The 17391-nt window shown below is 40.8% G+C and overlaps 2 protein-coding genes across 4 annotated transcripts in view; both read right to left on the bottom strand.

Annotated features, from left to right (window-relative positions):
- tbc1d14 (TBC1 domain family, member 14) overlaps positions 1 to 2434 on the bottom strand; it is a 32300-nt gene extending 29866 nt beyond the window's left edge. For 2 of the 3 annotated variants that reach the window (XM_044020392.1, XM_044020394.1), the window contains exon 1: positions 1900 to 2433. In XM_044020392.1, coding sequence (XP_043876327.1) covers positions 1900 to 1948 — 49 coding nt within the window. In that variant the 5' untranslated portion in view covers positions 1949 to 2433. Of the gene's footprint in view, positions 1 to 1899 lie in introns of all 3 variants that reach the window. The other variant, XM_044020395.1, reaches the window with a different exon arrangement.
- A 762-nt stretch (positions 2435 to 3196) lies between these two features.
- kiaa0232 (KIAA0232 ortholog) lies at positions 3197 to 16378 on the bottom strand. The gene is made up of 8 exons (XM_044020378.1): positions 16120 to 16378; positions 13314 to 13890; positions 12927 to 13067; positions 10889 to 10958; positions 10711 to 10795; positions 7174 to 10531; positions 6930 to 7038; positions 3197 to 6292 (listed from the first exon to the last, which is right to left on the bottom strand). The coding sequence occupies exons 2-8, from the start codon at positions 13548 to 13550 to the stop codon at positions 6276 to 6278; spliced, it is 4017 nt and encodes a 1338-aa protein (XP_043876313.1). The 5' UTR covers positions 13551 to 13890; positions 16120 to 16378; the 3' UTR covers positions 3197 to 6275.
- Between the last annotated feature and the right edge of the window lie 1013 nt (positions 16379 to 17391).

The raw sequence follows: 17391 nt of genomic DNA, 5'->3' as shown, positions 1-17391 counted from the left end.
TACTGAGTCAAACATATATAATGCAGAGGTGGGCAGGGGTAACAGTGGTCAAAAGCAAATTGCTGCCACCCATATCAAACTAAATCTGCCCTAGTTGGAAGATGTTTAGCATTTTCTTGACACACAGCAATCATACTAAATGTAACATTTATGTTGTCAGGTCATTAGATACAAGCACGTGGGAAGCTTGAGAGGGGAAAACTTATCCTACAGCAATCAGGCTGTAACTGGAGTCTGCTCTGTAATGTGAACAGGGCTCCAGCAGGGCTACATCATGCTTTAATGCCAGCTGGGGAGTTAAGCTTAAGCTACTGTGTCTATAAGCTCTCTATAGCTGCATTAAATTCACTCCTCCTTACTTTCAGGGACAGATACATTCTCATCTCCCTTTTTATACAGTGAATAACTGTTTGAGAGTGTGTGTGTGTGGACGTGGAGATGTTTTGTTTAACAACAGAGAGAGGGAAACTGGGGGTTTGGAGCGCACACACACCCTTTGTTAAGAACTTCCTTGGAGCCTGGAGTGACTGGAGTTTATTTGCACACAAAAGCGAGAAGAAAAAATACAAAAAAAAAATAGCTTGACAGCATGGTGGAAAGGCTAAAAACACAGAGGCTCACGTTTTCCACCTGGTGAAACACAAAGCTCATAGAAAGCCAGACTCTTAACCAAGCTCTAAACCCTGACCTACAGGTGGTCATGTGAGCTTGGCAGACTTTACACCAAAACACAGCAACAGGTTCTTCCTGTGGAAATAATGCACAACTAAATGCTCATCAATAATTGTCAGGCGGTTTACATACTCATTATTATGCACTGTTGTACAACCGACATCCTCATTCATAAGACGTGCGTTATGTTTTGTTAACTATTTAGTTAACTATGGGAGGTCCACACTGAAACAAGCAAACATGCTGTTGCGGCTTTACGTCATGGAAAAACAACCAAAAACTTGCTGTTATTGTCCCACTTTAATGGACGTCCACACACAGGTCTTGTCCTGTGAGTTACAGTAATGTTATCCGTGGAGTCAAGAAGGAAAACGTCACCTTCGGGTTGGATAACATCACAAATATGTATAATATATATCATATGGGATGTGTGCAATTAGAAGCCTGAAATCAATACACATCACAATGCAACTGACAATAACGTTCATGATCAGTTGATTATATTCTTGTTAAACTGATTACTTGTTTTGTCCAGAAAAACTTAAAGATCATACCTACGATGTCTTCAGATTTGTATTTATTTACCTGTGCTTTTTGGAAACCCAAAATATTCACAAAAGGAGCAAATGAAACAGAAAATATTCAAAGTTACTTAAAAAAGAGTTGTTTCATTAGCCAAAAGAACAACTTAAACCAGATTAGCACAATAGTTGATTGAGTAACTGACTAATACTCTATTTTATTTCATTTCTATCCCTCGCAATCACTTTACAAGATACAGATAGGTAGTGGACAAGTCCTAGAAGACAAAACTTCACATTTTCAATCAACAAGTGACAAGTTGGTATGTTAAATACATGGTTTACCAAACCGGTTAAACTTAATCTCAATCTCAGAAAGTCCTGCTTCAAATATTTAGATTATCTTCTGAATAAATTACAGACTGTTCTTCAAATAACTCATTCATTGATTAAGGTTAAGAACTGTGGCACTGAGTTCATTTAAAACATGCCGAATTCTACCCCGATATTAAATCTTTCACTGAGGACAATTAGTACTGTTTATCAAAAGTGTACAGCGTGTATAATCAGGGCCGTCGTAACTTTTGTTTATCTTTTAAACGTAGTTTGGCGTGATACGCATGATAGCAAGGAGAAACAAGTATCAGGACTGATTTGCGAGTCTGATTTGCGTGTATGTACGGAGATAGCAATCACAATGACCTACCACAGTGGCTGTCTCTCTGGTCCTGGGTGCCGGGGCTCATATTCTCCATGCTGCCGGCTGATGCTACAGGTGGGCGGCAGGTCCACTCCGGCCGGAGCAGTCCATGGTGATGCTGGGACTAAAACTGCTGCTGCACCACCATCACCTCCTCCTTCTCCCTGCCTCAACACCGCTTGCTGCACACACTGACAGCGCCGGTATCAGTGACTCAGGTCATCGGCCGGGACAAACCACGGTGGAGGAAGGGAAAGCGGTTTCGTGAGAGCCGGGAGCACTTGTCGCTGACGCCAACTCACCGATGTTTGAACTGCGCTTCCTCAAGAATTGTGGTCCAAATTAAGTTAAAAATACGCCAGACATTTTGTTTTTGCCGTCGCTGCCGCGACTACGGAGAAGAAACGCGTCTCTAGTGTTTAACGAACCTAGTGGCCCGATGCATTTCATGAGTTTATACGGTATCGTTAATATTTCATACCTGTCTCAAGAGCTTCCGCCGCCATTTTAAAACAAACTTGTATCGAGAGTGCTGTGTAATCGAGCCAAGAATGTTCCTTTCGATGGATTCACCTGTCTGAACCTTCAGGCATTAATAATCGACCGCACAAAAAATCATTACCCCCTAAACACTTACCTTAAATACAATATCCACTTAAGAATGTATAACTGTCTACTACTCTTTTATGTAAAAAATAGATGTGTCCACAGTCATGGAATAAAGACCGTTTTAATATTTTCAGGGACCCCAGATGGTATTTACACTGTAGAAACTACAATAACTTGAACAACGTTTAATTGTGAATGTCTGAAAGCACCTGCTCACCAGTTCGAATATTCATGGTAACTCATGCATTTAGTGCTATGTTATCTTAAAAATTAAGTAAGCAAACCGTGTAAGAGATATTTCATTTCAGGGTTCTCATTTAATTGGTGACTTTATATATTTCTAATATTAGTTCCTAACTTTTAAGCTAAGAAAGCTCATATACTGCATGTGACATTACATGTAAAATCTCTACTAGCTAACTAACGTCTAAGTAGTACTAAATGAAAGCCATGTTTTCAGTGACAACCTAAAACTAAGTTGTAACAAAGGCCTGTTTTAAAGGTTTATAAGATTAGAACTAAGGAATACAATAAAACACAACAGCTTATGTATGGTTTGACTTCAAATGGAAGTGTTAAATTGTTCACCATGCCCTCTAGTGCCACCATGTGGTCGAGGAAACAATCTAAGTAACTTAGTCACCACCACCAGACATAAATACACAATAAGCAGCATCAAATAACAGGTTCGGAATGAAGTTTGGTTTATTCCTTTATTAGATGTTAAGAAAATCCACAATGAAACAAAATAATTTACTCAGGGTGTACATGAAATTAGAACAACACACCTACTCGGGACAGATGGGCTTTGGGAACACAGAGGAAGAGGATTGAGGTTGGAAGAGCATCATCATCATCAAGGGGGAATGAAAGGATGAGGGAAAACTCAAAACGTTTTCAGTGCTGGATGTTGTTCAAACCACAGTGCAAATGAAACACAGGCACCCGGTCAGCGCTGCTCCAAATGCTTTTACCCTCACTGAATGTATTTTTTTCAACATATTTTTTTTGTTTTTGAAATTCTTTTTTCTTTCCTCAATACAGCCTATCAAAATGGAAGAATTAAGAATGAAGAAAGGTGTGATGCATTCCTTTCAACTCCCATGTAAGTGCTTCAACCTCTTGTACACATTCACTCGCTCACTCACACATCGCATTCTTTCAATCACTTACTCAAAATAGTTTGAACTAAAATATTTTGTTCACCCAACATAAAAAAAGATGGAGTGTGATGTTTGCATGCTGCTTTTTTTAAAAGAGACATTCCACGGGTTTGTTTTTTTTCTCATGTGTCCCTCACTCGCAATTATTCACCATGCAAAAGAAATGAACTCAGAGACTTCTCTTCTTAATACAGTTGAATGTTTACATGCGCCAAGGTATTGCATAGGACACAGGGCTTTTGAATTCCCCTCTGCATTGCTTATGCAATCTACAATGGCTTAGTTCTTTTTTATTGTTTTTTTCCTACTACATGTATAAATTAATGACAGTCACTTCAGTGGTTTGCTTTGAAAAGACAGTCAGTCATTTATCTAGAATCAAACAAAGGTTTTACATTAATGCATCAATGCACTGTCACAGGTCTGAGTGTAGATTATGCAGTTAAGCTTATAAAAAATTCCTGAGTGTCTGATGACGGTCAAAGGAGGGGGATATGACCTTTAAGTTTTGAGTACCTTGCATTTATCGGAGGCATTTATTGAGTAAAGTGGAAACATTTCATGGGCTATTACAATAGTTGCTTCTTTTTTTTTTAAATGAGGAAGCCTTTTTCAAAAAAAAAAACCAAGCCAGCAACAGAGACACCTTCACCTGCGACAGTGCATTCCAGCAAGTCTGCTCGTGATGCCCATGTCTTTTCATTATCCATTAATGTAAGAGTGAAAATTATACTGACCTGTGCTTCTGACAAATAAACCACCCAACCTACTAACCTCAAAACCTGTTTTAATAGTTAAATTAGGATAAAATCTGTAGATCTGTAGATGTTGTAACCAAATTTCTTCCTCAAAGCACAGGTCACGTGAAAGGTTAGCAAACCACACAGAGGGTTTCATGGCTAAATCTTTCAAAAAGGGGAGTGGGGGGTTCAAATTCACGGGACACAGATTGACAGATTCATTTCCATTCGTTGGTGCATCTCTGCACGCACGCCGCCACCGTACACTCGCTCTGAACGAGTGCCTTCACAAATTCTCTGCTGACACACACTGAGACATAACTCATTATTTCAACAAGATATATATTGTAAACCAAAAAAATAAAAACACACTTCACATGAAAAAGAAAGAAGCATTTGTACGTTAGTGTAAATATGTATGTTTTTTGGTTTGAACTTTTTTTCTTGCCAGATTTGTTGAGTTGCATCGTGGGACAGTTGACCATCACTCATTAGAGAGAGTTAGTCCTTTTCTGCCTGGATACGATGGAATTAAACAATGTGTATAGTTTTATTCAGCGTCACCTGATAAGGTTTACTTTAAATTAAAGAGAGAAAAAAAACCAAGCCACATTTGGAAAGAACTGCGATCAGGCAAAACTTTTTCTTCTATTCACAGATTTTGCAAAAGAAAAATATTATTTTTTATAATTTACGGAGTCTTGGCTGTTTGGACTACAAACAAAACTAGCCTCTGCCATCTACTCATCATAGCCAGATCATGGATCTTAAACTTCGAAAAAGGTGTTTGAACATATTTATAGCACCAATAGTCTGTACCATAGAAATCACAAGGAAATAAAACAAAAGTTTCATTCAATTGCAAAAACAGGTGTCAAATGGCTGTAGTTACTTTTTATGATGGGTCTTGAACCCCACAACACAAACATTTTCTATGTTTTTCCCAATTCTCAACAGCATTGCATTTCAAGTAGATAATTTGTATCTTTTTTTTCCTCAACAAAACTCCCATTTGATTTCTTCTTTTTTATTATTTTTTTATGGGTTTTTTTGAATTATTATTTTTAGCCTCACAAACCATACTATGTCTACGACTAGCTTTGGAAAGACTATCACCATTCAAAAAAAATCGGACTCATTTATGACAACTTTTCACACAAGGGGAGTTTTCGGCTATTGAAAAAGAACACTGCACACATTCTCTACTTCACATTCACAAAGTCTTCCAAACAAACTACTGCAGTTAAACTCTCAAACTTTTTAAACAACTCAAAAATCTCAATATCCTTTTTTTCTCTCTCTCTAGTCTTTCTGAACACAGGATGGAAAGTAGAGGATGTGATCGGCAGCTGTTTCACACAACGTTTAGGTTTAACTTGAAAAAGAGGAGTGAGACTGGCTGGACAAACACACATGCACAACCATTCAGACACCACCAAACTACCAGTAACCTAGTTCAAAAGCAAAACGGTGGGAACAAAACTGATAGAACAAAAGATCGTCTCTACCAACTAAATGTGAGACTTCGGATGAGGAACAGTTTACAGAAGAATTAACTGAAAGAAATCCTAAAATGCATGTTCACACATCACTGGCATCACTCAAAGACCCAACATATTTTTTGGAGTTTTCCTATTTTCACTCGCATCTTGTTGATTGGATTGTTGATTACACATGGAGTTAAGTTAGTAAATGAAAACCAGCAGGGTTATGTGTGGGGTTGTTTTTTTGAAGGGGGTGTCTCAGAAAATTAGCCTACGGTTTTCCAGCTCTGAGATGACCCTGAATCTTTGCTGGTAGAGGTCCAGTCCCAAAAGGAGAGGAAGGGTTTCCTCTCCAAGACAGGTGTCCTCTGCAAAAACTGGAGTATTCAAATGTTGCTGCTCCCTAGAAAAGGAAATCGGGGAAAACCGTTAACATGTTGGATAACATCAATGCTACATGTCTTTGTCCTGTAGTTGAAGAGGATCTATAAAGCCCAAGGCAGAAACTCTGGTGATGTTGTGCCAGATTTTAGAGACCTTTATCAAAATGTGTGATACTATTTAGATCGCGCACATAAATTGTCCTTAAGGGCTCCAAATTAATGTATCTGTATATATTTTGTCCACTCGTCCTTTGATTCAATCGATAGTCCATGTATACAGTCGTTCAAATTTATGGTTAACTTTGATCTCTTCTTATTGAGCCCCACCAAGATTATGTTTTGTGAACAGCAAACTCAAAATTAAAAAGGTTTTTAGAAAAAATTGTTCCATTTTGGTGGAGATCTGGATACAAATTTATTTTCAAGTGATTGTTCAAACTAGCAAGACAGGGAAGTTCAAGATCGTTAACACATCACATTATAACAAAGCATGCGGACTTTATTTTTGAGACAATGGGCATTTCTTGGACAGCCCCTGATAACTTTGAAATCTGTTAAAATAACAAGTAACCGCTAATCAAAGAAACAAAGCCGCAAATGACAACTTATCTTGTAGTTCTTTAAAGTTTTGTTTTTTTTAAATCAAAACAAATTTACCTGTACAATGAGATCCAGGGAAGAGTGAGGAGCAGAGCGTGGTCTGCCACCAGCACTCATCTTGCTGGTTGCCAGTTCCTCCTTGTGCACTAATATTTAACAGAGGGAACTAAAAAAGACAAAAGGAGAAGTGTGTGTCAGTAAACTACAGCATAAGATATCGCAGGTGGAACCTAACAACAGCAGATGTCTGTCAAACTGTATTGTACATTGAAGTATTCATTAAATGATTTTAAAAACTCACCTCTGGCACATCTCCAACAAAGTCAAAAGCAATCCCATACTTTGGGATCTGACCTGCTGGTGCACATAAGCAGGATTGTTTCTCTCCTGAAGATTCCCCTTCATGAATCTTGCCGACAGAAACGTCCGTCTCTTCACCTGCAGTTGATGCAGCCGTTTTGCAGTCTAAGCAAATCTCTTGCTCAGCGATTGGCAGGAGGGTACTGGAACCCTCCTGTGAATCCAGAGAAGTCTGTGCACTCTTCTCCATGCCAGACTTCTTCAATCTGGGTAAAAATTTACCAGATTCCAGTTCTGACTTCCCGTAATAAGGGCCCTCACATTCTGCATCCTCCTCCAGAGGTTTGAGGTCAGCCTGAGGATCATCATAAACGTCCACCGGCGCCTGGACGGGAAAACTCATCTCTTCTTTGTCAGTCTCAGCCTCTGAATCGCTTACTCCACCAGGAGACAACTCGGAAGCCGAAATTGGCCGGAAATGAGTCCTGGGGGAAATGCGAATGGCTCTATACTGCGTTCGGTTGATGCCATATAATCGTGGGTGGAAGGCTTCATTCTCAGAGTCTGAGCATAGAATTGATTTGGGCTTGAACCCTGGACTGAAAGAAGCCATGTCCTCAGGCTCGAAGGAACACTCCACATGGAGGACTTGAGAGAAGGGATTGTTTAAATTGAAGGATGCAAACGGGTATTCTAATCCTTGCTCCTCACTACGCAAGCCTCCGCATGATCCAAGCAAATCTTCATGGAAGATGAAAGAAAATCCCTTATTCAATCCATCTCCACTTCCTCTGATGGCCTGGTCACTCTGCCCAAAGGACACAAGAGGCCTCCACAGGGGCCTGTGACCAGGAGCGAAGCAGCTGCTTGTGTTCATGAACACATCTGTGCCAGTGATGGTGAGCATGTCTGAGCTAGAAGCAGATGCAGCTGCGGCAGCACACTGAAGCAGGTTATCTTGGGTGTCACTTGGTGGCACAACAGCCCAATTTTTATCACCACTTATTGTCTTCAGCTCCCCATACACCCCTCCAAGGATGAATGATGTACTCTCCTTGTCAGAGCTCAGGTCCCAGGGCTTGGACGGAGTCATGTAATCCCCGGCACCATCTACCTTTGAGAGTTTGTTTTTGGCCAAGTCCTGCTCGTCTTTCTTTCCTTCCCAAAGGTGATACTCTGAGCGCTGCACTGCTTTTTTCTGGGGTCCCTGAATTGGACCTCCTTTAGCCTGCACCTCGAGGCAGCTACAGCAGTAACCACTGGACTCATCTGAGAATAGCCCCTCGCTTGATTTTTCTGCTCCTTGCCTTTTCATTACAGATTTGCCATCCCCAATTGCAGTCCAAATGTCCTTTATTATCCCTGAGCTGTAATCCTCACTCTGTTGGTTTGTGTTGTCCGAAAACATACCAGTGCTGTACTGTTTACTTTCATCCTCCTCCAGTGCGATGCCACAAACGGACTCCAATTTAGATTTTTTGGTGAAGGTCTGATTCGATGCTGTGCTAACACTGACCTCCTCACACTTGCGGCCAGTCTCATCTTGCAAAAAATCCAAGATTTCATCCTCTAGATAAGCACCAGAGAGAGGATGGATTATACAGTCAATCTCTTTGTTGCCAATTTGAGCAGCATCCTCTGTCGCAGCATTTCCTTGTTCATTGTCAGAACGAGTCTCCTCTGAATGCGACCACGGACTGCAAGTTCGTGTGGAAAGGTTAGAACAGTGTTCAGTTTCATCAAAGGCACTATTTTTGGTCCATATTAGCAAACGAGACTGTTTATTAGAATGTGGGTCGAGACAGCTACTAGAATCTGTGTTTTCCTGACCAACGTTGAGTGAGTCACAGGGAAAAGGAAACGTGGGACTGTCATACTGCAGCTCAAAAAGAGAGAAGCAGGATGAGTTAAAACCAGATGGTTCACTGGCGGCTTCAGGAACAGGTGGCTCCTCCAGATTTCCAGATAGTTTGCTCAGAGTGGATGAAACACTATCAAGAAGGGGGGAGAGGCGAATGGGAGAGTCTCCTACGAAGCTTTCTCCATCTATATCTTCTGAAGTAGATGGTGAATAACATCCCCACACGTGAGCCATGTTTTCTAGATCCTCCATTAAGAATCCAACAGGTCCCAAAGCTTCCTGTGAGTCTGCCCGTATTGCACTTTTCCCTTGCTGCTCAAGGCCATCTAACACTAAACAACATTCTGCCTCAATGTCTCTTTGCTCTTTGCTTTTTTGTCGAATCATGCTTAAGATCCGACTCTCTTGTATCGAGTCTGAGGCACTAGTATCCAATATGGATTGATAAATATCAACTTCATAGAAGTGAGTGAATTCAGACAGATGCTTGTCATCTAAATCTCCATCCTCTGGCTGAGGGCAGGTTAAGGCCCCAGTGAGTTCAGCAGTTTCATCTTCTGCTTCACCAGGCCCTTCCACAAAGTGCCCATCCACAAACGAGCCTGCTGCTAGGTATGCTCTCTGGTAGCTCTCGTTGGCAATGCAGATACCCTGGATTCTCTCCGGCAGCCTCTCCATGTCTGCTGACAATGCAAAGCCATCCGAAGAGTCGATGTTGCTGCGATATTTTGTTTCCAGCTTGCTTTGTTTGCTGCTGAAAGGTACAAAATACTCCGTGATGGGCTCAGTGTACCAAAGTGGCTCCTCCATATATTCCTGTTTGTTTCCAACCTCAACCCTGGACTCCTTTGCTTCCACCCAGCTTGGATCTTTACGAATCTCCTTCAGCGGTCGTTTCCCCTTTTTATAAAGCTGTAGTTGTTTGGCAGCACCTGCCGTGACGCTGCTACTGCTCCCTCCTGCATTTCTTCGCTCTTCTTTGTCAATTACCTTCACCTGCAGCTTTACTGGTCCGCCGTTGCGTGTTCTCTTATTCTTCGCAGCCTCTCTGGATTTGTGCCTTATTCTAACTGCCTTGCTTCTGGATGACTTAGTGTCACCTTGGTTCCCACTTGAACTGGAGCCTGCCTCACTGGAGCCCGAAGACCAGGATCTGGGTCTGTATTTGCCCTCAGATCTGTGTCTGGTCTGTCTCTTGGTGTGGATGGTAGGTTTCTCCTCTGCAGATGCTCCACCATGATAACGGTTTTCCTTCTCCTTCTTGCTCCGTCGCTGCTGGCCTCTTTCATTGGTGACAGTATAGGCCTCTAGATTTCTCTCCTTTGCAGCCTCACCGTCGCTGTTGCAATCTTTTGGGGAAGAGGTGTCTGTGCTGGTCTGTGGGGCAGCAGAGGATGATGAACTTGAGTATGCGCAGGCTTTAGCCTTGTTCCACACCGTCATGATCTCTTGGAGACAAACAGGTTTTTCTGACAAAGGAGGAAAGGCTTCATAATACCTGTAATGAAAACATACAGTTTAATTAAAAGGAATTAAAAGGAATATTATTGAATAATAATTTATATAGCACCTTAATAAACAAGGAATAAAGGAAAAAGTAATAAAAGCAACAGAACAAGTCAAGAAAAAATTAAAAGCCAAAAAAAAAGCAGCCACTTTTATTAATATACAACTTACATTTCCACCTGGTCCTTAGAAGAGGGGGACTCAGCTCGTTCCGGAGACTGAGAGCCATCAGATTTCTTTTGAATCTGTTTTTCCTCTGTAAAAGACATTGACCAACAAATCATTATTTTGGAACAGTTATTACTCAACTTTATGGATGCACGATGAGAGTTAAAAGGAATAAACAAACCTTTCTGTTTGTTTTGGATGTCCTTAAGTTTAGAGCAAAGCTCTTCAACCAGGCTCTCGATTCCAGAGTTCTGCACAGGATGACAAGACAGTTTTGAGACACATCAAGTCTCTCCTGTAAACTATTTTGAACAAACAATAATTGCCCAAAATTTCATTAACTAGTATTAATAGTTGTGAATATCACAAAAAAACTTAAGTTTAGAAAATAATTCACAATGTCAATAGATATTTTCATACAGACATGCATTTGGTAAATTGTTCTATTCTGATAAGTGGGATTGAATAAAAAAATAAAACACACAAACCTACATCTGACTACCTAGTACTGTATTGTGTGTGTTTGTGTGTGTGGTGACTGTAGGGATCACCTGACTTCACAAAATGATGCATAAGTATTTTAAAGAAAACACAGAGTTCCACACCTAAAAAGACAAGCCCCAACACATTATTTCCTTTTACAACAACAGAAATGACAATGGAAGATGTTAAAAGATCCAACTCTGACCCCATGTGTGAAAGAGAAAGAATTGAGGCACAGAGTCTGACACGTGTTGACTCTGTTAACACACGTCAAACCAGCTGACTTATAAGCAAAGGCATGCCTGCCGATGACTTTGCTATTTTTAGCTACGGTGCAGAAATGCTTTTCAAAAAATAAAAAGATGTTTACTACCAATTTGGCTTTGTGCCTCCTCAAAATAATAGTAAAAATACTAAAATACTAGTTTAAACCAAGCAGGCACTGTCAACAATAATAGCTAAACTAATCACAACATAGCTGCTCCAAAATACTAGACCTGCCACACTTTTTAGTCCTCATTTCCTTTTCATTCTTCCATTAAAATAAAATCCCTCACCATGCCACCTCATGAAAGGTAGAGGAAGAATTTCTCCTGCCCTGTGTTTCCTCTTGCATCATTGTGCTAATGCCGGTCTGCTGACAGCCAACCAAGTCTGCTGCTCTCTGCTGCAATCCTGGTTAAAAAATAGACTGCAGAGTCCAGTCCCCAAAGAGCTCAACACTCCTCTAGCCCCCCCAGCTTTGTCACTCTCAGCTGAAGCACACCTCCCTTACTACTGCTGGACAGAAATTTAAGCAAACATCTCAATGGATTTTTCACACAGGAAAAGGGCAAGTCTCTACTTCTGGAACAGACACTTGAACACAGAAGCAATTATTTGAAGGTCGCTCACAAATGAGGACAGGTTTGTTTTATGTCAACAAACCATGTTAACAGGTTCAGAGTGGCATCTAGTGACGATCCCACAAACTGAAACCAACCCAATATACCTCACAGACGGGCCGATTTAGAGCAGGTACAGATAAAAACTCACGCAAAATAAATATATGAATCGGGAAAATAATTTTCAATTTTGTCAATAAATCCCACAACGTTGCTGAGAGTAACCAACACTGCTTTTACTCATGCACTACTATCCTAAAACTAGATAAAAACACAAATGACTAAATCAGTTAGATCAGAACTAAAGCAGAATTGCCCGTCACATACAAAGTGTGTGCAATTTCTGATTGAGAACGAAGCAGTGCACGTGACAATGCTTTAAATTCAGTTGTGTGCTACACATGTGAGAAGGTAAAAGTTCATGTAAAGTAAGAAGGTGTGGCTATGCAGTCAAATAAGTTGACGATGCATTTACAGTCAAGATTTTCTCTTAAATGCTTTAGCCTCCCACACAAACGAGGCTTAATTTATTGAGTCATTGTGAATCATGCATTTAATATCTGCAGGACTGCACCTCAACAATACTACAGTAATAGATTTTGGATATATTTAGACAAATGACACCCACATGTATTAGCTATTCAGAGTGATTATCTTCCTTTTCATTCAGAAATGTCACAAAATAAAGGAACAGGTCAACTTGTAGTAATAGCTGTGTTGCATTTCACCAAAGTTGAAATTATTTCATTATGGGAGAATACTTTTCTTTTACACCACAGAAAATAAATTTCACCACCCCTCAAACATAATGAGAATCACAGGATTGCAAAAAACTGCAAGAACAACACTTACTTCGTCAGATGCGGAGCGGAGGCATTGCACAGCGGCTTGTTTCTTCATTTCCTCAAGACTCAGGTCAGTCACTCCTTTCTTCTTACTCTTGCCCCATTTCTTCCCAGTTCCCTTCTCCCAGCCCAAGAAGATGTCATTTTCCTACCAGACACAAAATCAAGAAAAGTTAATCAACAAAGGACAAACTAGTTATTAATAGTAACACAAGTGAAGCTCAACAGTGCCACACACAATAGTGTGCCATTATATAAGATTTCTGCACATGCTTATATCAGTTCACTGTATATCAAAATGTAGTGGTAAATGAGAGATGCCACAGTTGATTGAGTGGGATTAATTTGATTAACAACACAATCAAAATATTTCAAAACAGTTGCGGGAGCCCACCTGGTCCTGCAGGTCGTAGTCGTAACTGTCATGCAGGAGGAGGCTGAGGACATAGCGGGTGTAGATCATCGCATCAATTCCGCACTTCTCAAGCTCCTGGCCAAGCCAACTTTGTACTGGACCCAGTGACTGGAGCAGGGACATCTCTGAGGCAGGCAGGGGGCCCACGAGGGAGTAGGGGCAGGAGAAGTTTTCAGGAGGAGCTGGACCGTCTGAATCGGTGCTCACTGGACGCATGGGACCTCAAGTGTTGGCCATTCTCAGGTAGAGCAGCATTGTGATGGGCAATTATGGGTGGATGGTGGAAAAGGGTGTGGACAGAGGATGAGGCAGAATCTGGAAGAGGGGGCAGTCACTCCAGGAGGATGTACTGAGGGAGTTCTACATGGGGAGGCATGGAGTAAGATTTTTTTTTCTTGCTTTTTTTTTATTGCTTTGAGCAAAAAAGGGTTCTTTTAGTCATTAGGCATGGCTTATGCTGCTGATAGAGCTCAGCTGCTGGGCTAAACACAAGATGTGTTTGTTTCTTAGTCAGAAGGGTCCATTTTTGGGCTACGTCTCACTTCACCGGCACAACCTGAAACAGAGCAAGCAAACATATAAAAAAGATGAGTAAATAAGATACTTTAACATTACCCCACTCACAGCAACGCAACCTTTCCTAAAATAATGCATGCTTAGAAAAAAAGGGGCCTTAGTGATGAATCTAAAAAAAACAACTAATAATTCACATCCATGTGCAAAAGGATAAATTAAACTGAAAGCAAATTTGTTTTCTCACTCTTCTATGACAGCAAACACAATATCTTTGGTTTGACGACAGATTTGAGGTTTGGAAAACACTGACACTGTCATTTTCTCACTTTATTCACCATTTTCTGCATGTAATGGACAAATTAATCCCACATCTTATTTGATAGATTTATCAATTATGAAAATAATTATTAGTTGCAGGCCTCATTAAAATATCTGCCTCTTATTTTGAGTTTGTATCATTGCTGTGCCTTGCCCAGTTGTTGTCATTACTATTTATTTTTGGAAAGTGTCACCCCTTTTCAAAGGAAAAATATACTGTTTTGGTGTGACACATTGTAGTGGAGTGTCATGTCATTTCAAAAATAAAAATATGATTATAATTGCAACTAATGATTACTTTCTCGATTGAGCGAGTATTTGTTTGGTCCAAAAAATTTAAAAAAAAATTAAAAAGCTGAAAAATCAGAGAACTAGAGAGAGAACTTTGTTTATTTAAAAAAAAAAACACTCAAACCGATTAATCAATTAACAAAATTGTTGGGGATTAATTTAGTATTCGATTAATAATTAAATAATAATTGTTGCGATAAATAAGCAGATGCAATTTAACACAAAAAATACAAGAGATTCCTCTAATTTAAGATGTACCAATGGTGATTCTGAGACATAGTTTTACCTATTATCAGCTTTCCATAACGTTACCTAAACAACCACAATACTGTGGTTAAAATAATAAATAATACAATAAAAATGTCCTGCATTCGTTTACATGACAAGCAATCGCAGGCAGTTGAGTGCAACTGTGTGGGATTCACTCTCCGTCAGGTGCATGTGTGTTTCTTATGGCAGCACTGGATTTAGGGAAGCGACGCGAAGAGCAAATGGAGGCTGCGCTGACGTGATTGGTTGAGCCGCTCGTCAGTCTACATTGGCAGATCATGGGGTTGTCGAGAGGACAAGATAAGACGCTTCGCCGTGTGCAACGACTCGATTTCATACCATTTCACAGAATCACACTGTGCCAGTCCAATAAACGCAAGCGGACCTCGGCAGAGAGCTTCGTGGATATTGGCTAAATATGGCTGACAACCCAGTTGTTTCTTGTACGAGCATTAGCCCCGGCTGCTAACTGCCGGTTGCACCATCCTCTTTCCAACTTTATTCGTAACTACACTATTAACAAATAGCAATTTCTCCACAATGAAGAGGAAGAACGTAGTGTATTCACTGCAAAGTTGGCCGACTTCGCAACGAGTGTGCAGTCACCGTGTACCTGGATGGTGTTAGCTGACATTAACGCAACACTGCAGAGCTATGAGCGATATTTAACATTAAGTATTGATGTCACGCTTAGGTGACTACACCAAATAATCGGTGATATCGGAACAGGTTTTTTGTCAACCGTTGGCTCTTGGTATTGACTGCCGGTAGCTAGCGTCTCGTTGCAAATAAACCACAAGGTTAGCTAAACCTCCGACCTTTAACTATAAAGCTAAGTTAGCAAAGTTAGCGCCTGACAGCTCCTCGTCCCCTTTTCAGTAGGCATTACGTTCTTTAATCAAAATAACTTAGCATGAATTATACGGGTTAAACAGCGTATATTTCCGTTTCGGTGGGCTAACCACCGCTGTCCCGTTGCTAGTCAAAATAACTGCGTTACTTTGGTATGTGTCAGGCAGGTGACATTAAAACCCAACGGTTCTCCATTAAATAGTTAGCCAGTGTAGCAGAAAGCGACGCGCTATCATTAGGCCGAGTTTTAAGTTTCATTCGGACACAAAGCACACAAATGACCACAAGAAGGAAACAGTAAAGCGAATAAAAACTGATCCAACGTCGAACAAACGTTAGCTTTCACGTACGCTTGTTGTTATGACCAGAGGGGAGGAGGAGCGGCTGCCCCGGTAAGACTACCAAAGGACTGTCAGACGTTTTCCCTTCAAAAATGTGCGCCATATCGTCATACAGCGAAAGAGTAAGCTGGCCGAACACGGGACATTAGACGGATACAAGACAGTACGAAACTAAAAGGGCTCACTGGCTTACTTACCTGCCGTGGTCTGAAGTAGAGAGGAGCAGCGAAAGGGGAGCGGCTAGTTCTCTCCCGCTGCCGTTCCGAGCTCAAGCTCTGGAATCCGCTGCGGTAGCATCGCGTATCATGGACGCCGACAGAAATGGCGCTGTTTTCACATTCGCTGCTTCTTCAACAACGTCAAGACAACCGGCGACATTCGGGCTCAAATGGGAGACTCGCCGTTCCTCCACGACCCATTACACAGAGAGCCACAATGGCCACTGCCGAAGGCCAGTTTCACTCGGCGAAAGCACGACCGTATGCGCCACCCTCCGCGTTCGTATCTAGGCAACAAGGCGAACCTCCGCCGTCCTGTTCGCATAGGTTTGATTCCTCCGCTGTAGGATTGCATCAGAAGCCCAACTAGTACACAACCAAATAACAATTTCAGCAACAATTTAAATATTACAATCATAATAATATAAACAATATATGTAATTTTGTCTTTTGTTTAATTATTTTATACAATTAAACTTTAGCTGACAATAAATTATAACATTTTAATGAAGTGCCCTTGGGACAGGGATCTAGGTTTTGTAAATAAGACGTCTTAGTAAAATAATAAGATTTAAATTTGCTAACATTTTTAAACATATGTTTACATCTTGTCATTTAAAATAATAGAGTGTGCCCTGATGGCCAAAAACAGATAAATGTAAGCCTTTACAGTTCACAAATTTAAAGTTAGTTTTTATTAATCCCCTTAGGGAAAGTATTCCTCTGCATTTTTGACCCATCCTAGAATTAGGAGCAGTGGGCTGCCACACTGAGTGGCGCCCGGGGAGCATTGGGGGGTTGGGTACCATGCTCAGGGGTACCCCAGCCCTTTTTGGCCGGGTGGGGATTTGAACCGGCGACCTTCTGGTTACCACTTGGCCACGGGCTGCCCTGCCCAAATACATGCAAAAGTGAACATAAATGTAATTATTAAGAATTAAAATGAATTTTAAGTATTTAAAATAATTAAATGTTGAAATACATAAATGTAGAACAATGCAAATACACAAATAGCCGTCTCAACCTATTTTGTCTACATTCATTTGACCAGTTATGTATTGCTGGCTCCTATATGCATCTATTTTTATCAATGACAATGATGTTTCAGTCCTCGATAGACATGCTCTTGCCATTGTACCGCAATTAAAGTCTCTTATTACCACAGCTGTAGAGTCACCGTTACTACCAGTGCTTATTATAGCATGGCTGCTCCTCAAGAGCAAAAAAAAAGTCGTACAGTGAGATACTTGA

The sequence above is a fragment of the Solea senegalensis genome, linkage group LG3, assembly GCF_019176455.1.
Source record: "Solea senegalensis isolate Sse05_10M linkage group LG3, IFAPA_SoseM_1, whole genome shotgun sequence".
Classification (NCBI taxonomy): domain Eukaryota; kingdom Metazoa; phylum Chordata; class Actinopteri; order Pleuronectiformes; family Soleidae; genus Solea; species Solea senegalensis.
Note: the sequence above shows the minus strand (reverse complement) of the source record. Positions and strands in the feature narration are given on the sequence as shown.